The sequence below is a fragment of the Zootoca vivipara genome, chromosome 11 (assembly GCF_965207765.1).
Source record: "Zootoca vivipara chromosome 11, rZooViv2.hap1.1, whole genome shotgun sequence".
Taxonomy (NCBI): Eukaryota; Metazoa; Chordata; class Lepidosauria; order Squamata; family Lacertidae; genus Zootoca; species Zootoca vivipara.
In genome coordinates, this window is record NC_142594.1 from 37,789,750 (window position 1) to 37,801,807 (window position 12,058).

General features: G+C 40.9%; 1 protein-coding gene across 5 annotated transcripts in view; it reads right to left on the reverse strand.

Moving 5' to 3' along the window:
* Window positions 1-12,058, reverse strand: part of ARHGAP21 (Rho GTPase activating protein 21) — a 107,139-nt gene that overhangs the window by 48,298 nt on the left and 46,783 nt on the right. For all 5 annotated transcript variants that reach the window (XM_088654009.1, XM_035129875.3, XM_035129876.3 and 2 more), the window contains exons 2-3: window positions 6,872-7,054; window positions 5,317-5,341 (exon numbers count right to left, since the gene is read on the reverse strand). In XM_088654009.1, the coding sequence (XP_088510135.1) occupies window positions 5,317-5,341; window positions 6,872-7,054 (208 nt within the window). The remainder of the gene's footprint in view (window positions 1-5,316; window positions 5,342-6,871; window positions 7,055-12,058) is intronic.

The following is a 12,058-nucleotide window of genomic DNA, read 5'->3' on the forward strand; positions in this document are numbered from 1 at the left end:
CTCTGAGGATTTGAACAGAAGTTTATTTTAACACATTATTATTAGCCTTCATTATTATTAAAATGTGTGATCTTCTTAAATTTTAGACAAAAAACCCACAATTGATTCACTCCTTACTGTCATAAAAGAGGATGCTTAATACCTAGCTACAAAGTTTTCAACAATCCCACAAAAGCATTTTTAAATAATGTACTAAAAATTAATGTTGGGTAATAATTTGAATGAAACCATTATCATATACCTTGTACAATTATGTGATATGTTAAATCTTTGAGGAAGGTTTTATTCAGTCATTTTTCTTTTTTAATATATATATACACATAAATATTTGCTTCCCCATTGACTTAAATGTCATTCAGGGTAAGCGCAGCCCTCAGTTATTCCAGGCACAGCTTGAATTCAGGAGAGCTGCATTTGTACATTACTGCAACAACTAAAATGAAATAGATCATCAAAGCCTCTAGCTGTGTTTCCTTACCACATGTGTGCTTTCCCACCAGTCACATTAAATTGTTACTATAGTTGTTCTGACATACATACAATTCAGAAAAGAAAAGAAAAACTGACCCGCCTTAAGCAGCGACTGCTTCTTTGCAGACAGACAGGAAATTAAATATCAGAACTAATGCCTTCAAAATACCGATTCCACATTATTAAATTTCTTTCAATAAAACAACTGCTAAGACAGTGACATCAGGACCATCAGATAAAATCTTCAGACTGACGTTAACTGTAAGAGGTTTCAGATCAACACAGCAGTGAAATTATTACAGGAAAGCAGGTAAAGATTAAAATTATTACAGGAAAGCAATGCTATGTGGACAAAGCCGGTTTTACAAAATGCCCTGAAATGGCAGCACTAGAGCCAAGGATCTCTTTGTTCAGCATTGTGCCCTTCAGCCACAGAGCAGCATAGGTCAACTTAATAATCTCTTTTACCTCTGATTCAGGAAAGGTGAGAGAATGTCTAGAATCGATAACTGAATGGATGAGGACCAATAAAAAGTGGAACCCAACACAAATAAGTCTGTATTGGGAACGGTGCTTTTAAGCCTGGATAGCTCAGCTGGTTAGAGCGTGGTGCTGATGATCACGCCAGGGTTCTAGGTTCAATCCTTGTATGGGAAAGCTGCATATTTCTGCACTGCAGAGGGTTGGACTAGATGCTCTTCGTGGTCCCTTCCAACTCTGCGATTCTAATAAAAATAACTTGTCCGTGAATGACGCGGCCTGGTTTGCTGGTGGCATCAATTATTTGGGACATGGTAAAGAAAAGGATTGCAAAGAGTTTCGAAAGGGTATCTCCAAATTGGGGGAATGGGCAGCAAAATGGCTGATGCAGTCCCCCCTGTAAAAATTATGCATGGAGAACAGTGAACAGAAGAGGATTCCTGTTCAACCTTAAGAAGCAGCTGAAGTCTAGACACAATGGGGAGAGCCCCCCTCACCCAATTTTGGTTCCCACAAATCAGCGCCCACCTGCTTCCTCCTCCTGGATCAGGAGCTGCCAACCCAAGCCTGATCCTGATACAGTGGTACCTCGGTTTGTGACCGCAATCCGTTCTGCGGAGGAGTTCACTCGCCGAAGGCACATTTCTGTGCACACGCGCACTGCGCAGATTGCTTCTGCGCATGCACGACCTGCACCGATCGCTTCTGCGCATCCAACGCCACGGAACCCAGATGTAAACACTTCCGGGTCCGCAGCATTCGCTTGCCGAAGCGTTCGTAAACGGAGGTAGTCATAAACCGAGGCTCCATTGTAGTGCTGTGAGGCTCATGGCACAGTGGCTGTATGCTACTTCCACAATCAATGAGCAGCACGCCTCTAAAATACCAGCCACTGGGGAGCAACAGCAGGTAAGGGCTGTTGTGCTTGTATCCCGCTTATGGACTTTCCCTAGTCTATCATAGGCCGTTGCGAGAAACACAACATTGGATTAGAACGGCTCTTGGACTGACACATGTCATGCTCATGTTAAGGCTGATGGTGGACACATACTTGGGAGCCAATTGGTACATCTCCAGACAAGCTAAATTTTCTATGTCAACAGCTTCATCAATTGAAACATTACATTGAAGAGTATGTATTCAGACCGTTTTCACAATATATTCATATCCCACCCCACTCCCAGGAAAGTCAAGACCTACACATGGGAGGGGGAGATCAGATTTAAGGAACCCATTTAACTGAAGTCCCAGAGTTCAATGGGAACGAAAAGCAGCTAGCTTGCTCTGGATCCAACCCAGTATAGCTCCAGTCATTGTCAAAAGTGCTGTACAGCCTCAACTTTTATTAAAGAATTTAATATTTCAGCTGCATTAAAGAGGTTGGCACTAGATGGCTCCTTTGCATATACTGTATATTCCTGCGTATAAGACTACTTTTTAACCCAGGAAAATCTTCTCAAAAGTCGGGGGTCGTCTTATACACTGGGTCATATTTCTTATACAGCGAGTATATCCCAAACTCTATATTTTAACTGGAAAAGTTGAGGGTCGTCTTATACACCCAGTCGTCTTGTACGCCGGAATATACGGTAATTTAAACAGAACCATAGCAGCAGTTTCACAGATAAGAAAGCTCTGGGATCCTATCCACTATGGCTCATATATTATTCACACTAACTCTATCCCACACCTATAATGTATGAAAGCCACTGCAGGAATATATGCAAATTAGTTTGATACTGAATTGCTTGCCCTCTTAGCTAACGTATTTAAGAATGACACACACTGATCGTTAGCACCCAGCTAGCTACTTCCGCATCACAAAATAGCTATTTATGGTGCTCAAAGAAAAGGCCTTTTCTACTTTTTGAACTATGCCAATCTGTTCTTCCACCTTAAAAGGGTTTCTTGAGATGTCCATGCTTCTATAATTGACAACTCCGAAACAAAGGATAGCATTTATTTTGTGTTAATATAGAAATAATAAATACTATCCCTCGTTTCAGAGTTGTAAATTGTGTTAATATAGAAATAGGTGATCTACATATACGGGATATAAAGTATTCTATATGACAGTATTTATATACTGTGGTATCATAGACTTTAAAGACAGTGAACACTGGTAAAACATAAAACATCGTTCAAAAATGAATAAACTTTTTTTTAAAAAAAGAATAGAGAGCTGTAAAGGCCAGACAGCACAAAAAGTAGGACATGAGTCATGACCCCAAAAGTTATCACTGCCATGTATTCAGGGGAAACTGTATATGGCTGGGCATTTGTCCCCTGTTTCTCCCACAGCATTTCCTGCTGCTCTAAAGACAAGCTACTCTCCGGTTTAAACTGTTTGGCACTGGAAATGGCTGCAACAGAAATATTAATCAAAGTATACGGCTGTCTCCTGGGAATTCATATTGCTTCTTTGGAAAAAGCTGTTTTTTAAAAAATAATAATAATAATTGGATTGAGACTTAGTCATGCTTAGACTAGACCAGGGGTGTCCAACCGGTCGACCACTATCGACAGGTAGATCCCCTGTTGATCCCTGTCGATCGTGGGATCCTTATCGATCGCGGGATTAAAAAAATTCTGCAATGAATGTTTCCTCCCCACGCCCTCCTCACTCTGTCCCTCCCCTTGTGTCTAGCGGGCGGAGTTTTGCTGTTTATATTTGTGATGGGGAATACGATGAATGGGTTTAGCGTTGTGTGCATTTGTCAGTTGCGGAGATTGATGTGAGCTATTGATGTTAAAGCTCAACACCTCTCCCCCCAAAAAGCTCAACAATCCTCAATGACAGTGGGTAGATCACTGCCAGTGTTTTTTTATACTGGGAGTAGATTGCAGTCTCTTGGGAGTTGGACAAGCCTGGACTAGACCATAAAAATCATGGCAAACTTTTATTCCAATGGGTCTACTGTAGGCGTGACTAAATCTGGATCCAACCCAATGTAATCAAACAAACACTACTTTTATTGACCGTCGCTTAATTCCCCAAGTCTACACATCCCAAACTACAAGATTCTTTGGCCTATTCAATGTTCATCCACCTAACTCCCATAAGAGTTCATGTCATCTTTGTGGCTGGGCATGGATTTCCACTTTATACTTCTAATTCTCGAGTTCCGTTGTTCTGCTTTCTTATTTTAAAGGTAATTCCACCAATAGTTGAAATGTGACTCACCCTAACATTTATCTCCTCCACTCTTGCCTGGCTGAATTGTTCTTAATCCTCTGAGTACACAGGCTTCCTTCACATTCACCTGCCAATATTTCCATGCTCTTATGCACCTCACAGTCCACTACTACGGTATTACCAGCATGTGAAAGTTAAATATTCCCAACTCCTACAAATGTATGGACAAAGCTAAAATGTTGCTATTATTTTTTCCAAACTCCTAACATCCAGGGTCTTTATAGGACAATGGCATTTCCGTCAGGTAACAAGAGCACAGTATGCATTTCACAAAGGTCCCCCCCCCCAACTCTCTATCTCCCACATCACCTCCTATTTTTCTTACCCCAGGCCATCCAATCCTGCCTGTTTCTAAAGGTTGTTATTTTATGGTTTTAAATACAAATCTCCACAACTCATAATTCTTGCAAGCAGCCCGAGGCTAGCAGTATGACAACATGGTTTTTTTTCTCTCAGCTCTGACTGTAAACCAATGCAAAGAACTCTTCTCTCTCTCTCCAAGGAATGCTGCCATAGTGCTAGGGAACCTAGGCAATTACATTTTCCCTGAAGATCCATGTAGGAATCTCAGGCATTATTGGGAGAATAGTTATGCCAAATCCTACTTTCACACGCCATTTTATGGTTGGTATATAAATAAATAAATTATCGTTATTATCCAGAAAGGTATTTGAAAGCAACCTCATTTACCTTTTTTCAACAGGAACGTAATTCTCCCCAAGATTATATGACCTTTGAGGAGAAATAGTTTGTTCATTCATGGAGCGCCCCCCCCCCTTTATTTTATTTTTTAAGTTTAAGGGGTTTGGGGTATATTACATACCAGGGTGTAGATAGAAAGCCATACCTTGTCTGTGCTACGATTTTTGTACTTTGCTGATAGGTAAAAAAAACCTACTAAATTCAGTATTAGATGTACCGGTAGTTATATTTTACAATATACTTGTTTACGTATTCATATCCTTCTGCCTTCCTGTGTAACTGGCATTGAAAAATTTCTACAAATTTCATATAAAAAGCATCACTAAATTAATATGCCCAATATTTAAGACACATTTGTGAAAAGATTCATAAAAAAAGAACAGACTTGTTTCATTGGTTACATCAGGAATTATGGATTTTAGACTATTTAAAAACTGCAACATACAATAATCAAAGAGAAAACATACCCGTTTTATTTCCATTCTCTTCATCCTGCAAAAGGAAATCATAAAAAATTCAAAGTTATTTTATTAAAGCAGAAGTAGCTCTTCAAAAGATTCACATCCAGACTTCTCAAAACTATTTGCTTCAGAACTGTTCTACAGCTGCTAAGAGAGCACCTAATTGGCCGAATTTTGAAAAATCAGACAAGCCTTCCAAATGAGTAGCCATCAAATTAATGTTTAATAATGAGACAACTAGCAGATTAAAGTACTGTAAGTTAAGAGAAAGCTATTCTAAATATAGCTTTTTATTGCAGTCCTTCATGCTGAAGTTCACTATTTGTAGAAATGCAAGGAGGAGCAAAGGAAGCTGCTTTACAGTCATTAGTCAGAACCTCATTAGTCAGAACCTTGGTCCATTTAGTTCTAAAGACCTTGCCAGCCTCATGTTGAGATACTAGAAATTAAACCTGTGACCTTTGGCATGTGAAGTTTACGCTCCACAACAGGTTTTCCTCCATTCACATTTTCTACCATTGCTATCAGTTTACTTAGTACTTTCAAATGGGTGCTTAACTGTATGATGTTCTGCATAATAGTTGCATGAATCTGCTTGTCATTTGGGAGGTTTGGTATACTATTTTAAAGTATGTGAACTACTATTCAGAAAACCATAAACTACCAAAGCGACTCATAGAAGGCTCAAGCTGCCTCAGTAGCTAGGAGAGTCTTTTCCCAGCTCTGACTGGTTCGCCAGTTGCAGCCCCTTTTGGACAGAGATGATCTGGCCTCTATAATCCATGCTCTGGTAATTTCCATCTTGGATTACTGCAATGTGCTCGATGTGGGGCTATCCTTGAAGATGTAGTTACAAGATTACTGGCTGAGGTTCCCATAATAAACCTTATACACCCCCTGGTTGCCAGTTCACTTCTGAGCCTAATCTGAGGTGCTCATGCTAGTGCTTAAAGCCCTAAAGGGTTTATGTCCCAAATGTCTAAAAGATCACAGACCCTCTTGGGTATTAAGAATCAAGAGGTTTGAGGGGAGATATATTCTCTGTGGCAGTCCCTATGTTGTGGAATTCCTTCTCCACAGAGATGTGCCAGGCACCTTCATTGTACAGCTTTTGTGATATGCTGAAGACACACTTTTTACCTTGGCCTTACTTAACATAAATATTTTTAGGACCCATCATGACTGTAATTTGTTTTAATGCTGTATTTTTGCTATAACCCACCCCTAGAACCTTCTAACAGCACCACAAATTAGTCCAATGGAAAGGGGACTTAAAACTCTAGTTGGCAAGAGAATTCAACTCTTCACAAAACAATAACCCAACTGCTCTAACCTATGCATGTTTACTCAGACCCAAGACCCACAACATTAAACAGAGATTAGGCTGCAACAAGCGAAAAAAGAAAAGGAGATTTAGTGTGAATCCACTGCTAAACTGAAATAGATTGCTAGATATCTATAAGGCTACTATTATGTAGTACGAGGGGAAAATGTTTTTCATTACAGTTCACATGTATCACTAGAACCAATGAGTTACTTGTTCAATATTCATTTCACTCACCTTAAACGTAAACTGAACAGCAGACTCTGGGGGGTAAACAATGAAATGTCTTAAGGTGAAGCCAAAACCCTGTGATGTTCTTTGCAAAACTACCGTTTTGGGACCAGGCCAGGAAAACGTTTCTTCATCCTCTGACAGGGATACAGCTTCACTTTGTTCTTTTCCATCTTTATTTTTGGACACCTAATAATAATGAAAAAAGAATTGGAAGTTCAACCTCTGACTTTAAGTTACATGCTTTTTTCTCCATGTTATCGGAAGTAATTTCATTCGCGAAGACTGGTTTCTGCAAAAGAAGCTTGCTTTTCACCTCTCTGGCCCAGTTTGCACAAAACGTTAAAATCACAGTCGCTGTTGTTTGAAAGTATGGTTCAATGTGCACTCATTGTGTGCTGGGACACACCACTGAAGAGTTCTCTCTTTGGGTCCTCCTGCTGCTGCCCCACCATCAGAAACAAGCCAGAGTTTGACTTGCTGCAGATGTCCTCCGAATAAACTACAAGCAGCAAGTCAAGAACAAACCTTTTTGGAAAGAAAAAAGCCACAAGCAAGGCTCTGCCTTGCTTCCTGGAGGCATAGAAGCTAGATGGCAGTATAACCCATCTGATAGACCATCATCCTCCAGGGAGAAAGCTCTTTACACTACTTTTGGAATTTCTTGACAAGAATTCATATCACCAAATGTATATTTATATATTGCACAGAAGACCATTCTGTCCCCACACTTAAGATTCATATGCTCTGCTCTGCAAGCAACTGACATGGGGGGGGCAGCTGCCCCACCAGATTTTTATTTTTACTTTTTACCTTGTAACCTCTCTGCTTTTTCCTCTCCTGCCAACTCCCTTCCCTTCAGGAATCTGGCAAAGATGCAATGAAAGGCCTATTCACCAAGTGATTCGCAAACAACACATTCTGTCACTGGAAACGACACACGGTACAAAAAATACAAATAGAAAGCAGAACCCTAAATCAGAATACATATATGTGTGTGTGTGTGTGTGTGTGTGTGTGTGTGTGTGTGTGTGTGTGTGTGTGCAGCAAAACAGAATTAAGGTGGTGGGGGAAGTAATTTCATCTGGATTTGTGAGATTAATCATTTGATACTTATTGAAAATGACACTGAGCTGGTTGGTCTCTGTACTGAGTTTATTCCTAGGGAAATTTCCCACTTCAAATTTCGGCTCGTCAATGTAACTTTTTGTCAGAATTTATCATGCATTTCAGTACTTCCATAAAAAATATATGAACAGGCCAAAGAGCAGTCCTATAAGATCAGGGCCAGTTTCAAGATAACTTATTGTTTCCAACAGTGGCTAATCCAGTATCTTCAGGAAGTGCACAAACAGGCCATTTCTCTACTGTTTTTCAGTAGCATATGGCAGGCATGTCCAACAGGTAGATCGTGATCTACCGGTAGATCACTACACGTCTGCGGTAGATCACTGGTGGATCACTGGCTCCCCACAAAGGTGAATAACTGTGGCTCCCCTTTAAAAAAGCTCAACATTTTACCTCCTCCCTGAAAAAACTCAACAACTTTGACCCGAACCCCCCCAAAAATGGGCCTTCCTCCAAAAAAGGGTAGATCACTGCCAGTTTTTAACTCTGTGAGTAGATCACAGTCTCTTGGGAGTTGGCCACCCCTGGCATATGGAATTCAGAGGCATAACAACATAGGAATTCCATCCTGCTCTCACAGTGGCCAACCAGATGCCTATGAGAAGCCCACCAGCAAAGCCTGAATACAACAGTGCTCTGATCTCCTCACATGAGATGCCCAGCTACTAGTACAGTATTCAGAGAACATAGGCATTGTGCCCAATAACCATTGATTGCATTATCATCTGTATGATTGGTTGCATTCATCTGTCTGAACTTTTAAAGACACCCAAGTTGATGGTAGTCATTACACCTGGTGGGAGGGAATTAACATTCCCTTGCAGTCATGGCTAATAACTGCCACAGCCTTCTTCAAAGCTACCTAATCCATTTTTTTAGTACTATCAGAGTGATATCACCACCTCTTACAGCACCATTTAGTTAAAACAAAATAAAAAATTCCTTCCAGTAGCACCTTAGAGACCAACTAAGTTTGCCATTGGTATGAGCTTTCGTGCACACGTACACTTCTTCAAATACACTGAAAGAGAAGTCACCAGACCCTTATATATAATGAGAGGGTGGGGAGGGGTATTACTCTGAAGCAGGCATCCCCAAACTTTGGCCCTCCAGATGTTTTGGACTACAATTCCCATCGTCCCCGACCATTGGTCCTGTTAGCTAGGGATCATGGGAGTTGTAGGCCAAAACATCTGGAGGGCCGCAGTTTGGGGGTGCCTGCTCTGAAGGGTGGTGGGAATGGGTGATTGGCTGATAGGTGTGGTAAACCTGTTGGCGACTGTTAATGACTGCAATTGGTCTTACAGGTAAAAGCAAGGGGTGAGATGGCTAAAAATAGCTTTACCATGTATAATGAGATAAGAATCCAATGTCTCTATTCAGACCAGGACTCTCCAGGGGTTTTAAGTTTGGTAATAAGTTGCAATTCAGCAACTTCTCTTTCCAGTCTATTTCTGAAATTATTTCGTAATAAGACAGTTACTTTGAGATCTTGTATAGAATGTCCTGGGAGATTGAAGTGTTCTCCTACTGGTTTCTCTGTCTTGTGATTCCTGTCAGATTTAAGTCCACTTATCCTTTGGTGTGGACTTAAATCTGACAGGAATCACAAGACAGAGAAACCAGTAGGAGAACACTTCAATCTCCCAGGACATTCTATAAAGTCCACTTATCCTTTGGCGTGGGACCCAGGTGGCGCTGTGGTCAAACCACTGAGCCTAGGGCTCACTGATCAGAAGGTCGGCAGTTCGAATCCCTGTGACGGGGTGAGCTCCTGTTGCTTGGTCCCAGCTCCTGCCAACCTAGCAGTTCGAAAGCACGTCAAAATGCAAGTAGATAAATAGGAACCGCTACAGCGGGAAGGTAAACGGCGTTTCCGTGTGCTGCTCTGGTTTGCCAGAAGCGGCTTTGTCATGCTGGCCACATGACCTGGAAGCTATACGCCGGCTCCCTCGGCCAATAATGCGAGATGAGCGCACAACCCCAGAGTCGGTCACGACTGGACCTAATGGTCAGGGGTCCCTTTACCTTTACCTTTTATCCTTTGGCGTAGGGTTTGGCCTGTTTGTCCATTTAGTTAGTTATGCTAGGGACAGGCAACAGATAATAGATCTAAGTATTACTGATAGTGATTTGAAGCAAGGAGCTATTTGATAACAGTCACAAAAGGGCTCCTAAATTCTGAATTAGATTAAAGATGAAGAAATCTTGGAAGGGGGCAAAACAGGACCATGATCTCAGCTCTGGTACTGCAAACAAATATGAGGACTGAGCATGAGTTCAGAGGCATTTTGTTCATTAATTCTAAAAGTACATTCCTTCCCCTACCCCTCCATAGCTACTATTTTGCACCTGCTTCCGACTGATGGACATCAGCAGTCCAGTATACCTTGGAAGTCAAATGGAATCCGTTCCGGAAGTCCGTTCAACTTCGAAAACATTTGGAAACCCAAGCGCCACTTTGTGAAGAAGCAAAGCGTGGCTAGTGTGAAGAATTTTATTTCCTAATCCACATTCTATAAAATGCTGCCAACCTAGCATATAGAATTTAGAAGGCAGCTATTGCTCAGTGCTTTCCCCTTGATTTTGTATCTTCATCATAATCAGTAACAAACTTAGCATAATCATTAACAAAATGAACATCAACCAGCAATTTCCCAAACCACTGTCATGTCTTTTTTTACAGCAATACTAAGAACATACACCCATTAAAAAACCTCCTATGATATGCAAATTCAGGAGCAAGTACTGTGCACTATCAGCCTTTAAGGCAGCCAACCCACTAATAGGATCAGGTTATCTCAAGAATCTGAGTGTATTCCATCAGCTCTTACTCAAAACCCTTCATCAGCTTCTGAAACCTTCATGCTAACAATTCTGAAAAGTTCACTTGACCTAGGAAGGCGGGATTCAAAATATACTATGAATGAATACAGTGTGTGCCATATGGAGCAAGTATTTATTTTGCCATGGATACAGTTGATTAGAAGCCACTGCGTGCATCACCTGAACATCATATACTTCACACATTATACTGCAACATTTCTCCTTTCCTTACAGAAATATTACTGTATAGGAAAAAAGAGCTGTATGTGAAGTATCCTTCAGATGCTGTAACAAACAGAGCTGCAGTTAGATGAAGTTTAGATGGCAAAATCTCACTATAAAATTTAGTTTTGGATTATCCAGGGTCAACCCCCAATACACGATATAGCCAGAGTTCAGAAACTATTTAAATCAGCAAGCAAAAAGGAAACCGCCCACTTAGAATAAAGGTTTCCACATGGACAACTTTGCTCAAGTGGCATGAATGATCACACTCACTTTACAATTAACCTGAGGCTGAGCAGCTGAATGCAAAAACTCTGCAGACTGTGGACCCAATCCAACAACTACTAAAATCACCTGGAATTTTACCAAGTCCAAATGGGCACTCCCTTTAAAATAGCAGATTAGGGCTTGAATACCCTGAACACTCTGCAAATACAGTAAAACTGAAGTTCTCAAGCACTCATATTTCTAAACCCTAGTTATTCTGAAAATGTTCTACTACTTCTATCAGGGTACAATTACTGGCTATACTCACAGCTCCAAGGACCAGAAGAAGCACATAGGTTTCCTACACCTGGCCATGAGAAGAGGGTATTTCAACCAATGTACCAGACAATTCTCAAATTGTTTCGTTCAACACTGTACACACAGGTACCGCTTACCAAACAAGTGCTCCCTGCAAATCATTCATTATGCAATGAATGTTTGCACAAAGAGTCTGCAATTTCCATTGATTCCTATGGGAACATTTCTAATCTGGGATTTTCCCAATCTATCTCCCCACTTTTTCAATGGTTTCTTCCAGAAATTGGTGCAGCCAAACAGCAAAAGAGAAGCAAAAGAAAAACTGTTTTCTCCGATCTTGTTCCCTATGTACCTCCATGCATAGTTTCTGCTGCCAACCAGTAGAGCACAAACAAGCAAGGAATTAAGAAAGTGCGCAAACTCCAGATATCTGGCTACCTGAATCTACAGAGCGTATAGCAATGTGTGGGCATAATTGTTTACTTTTAT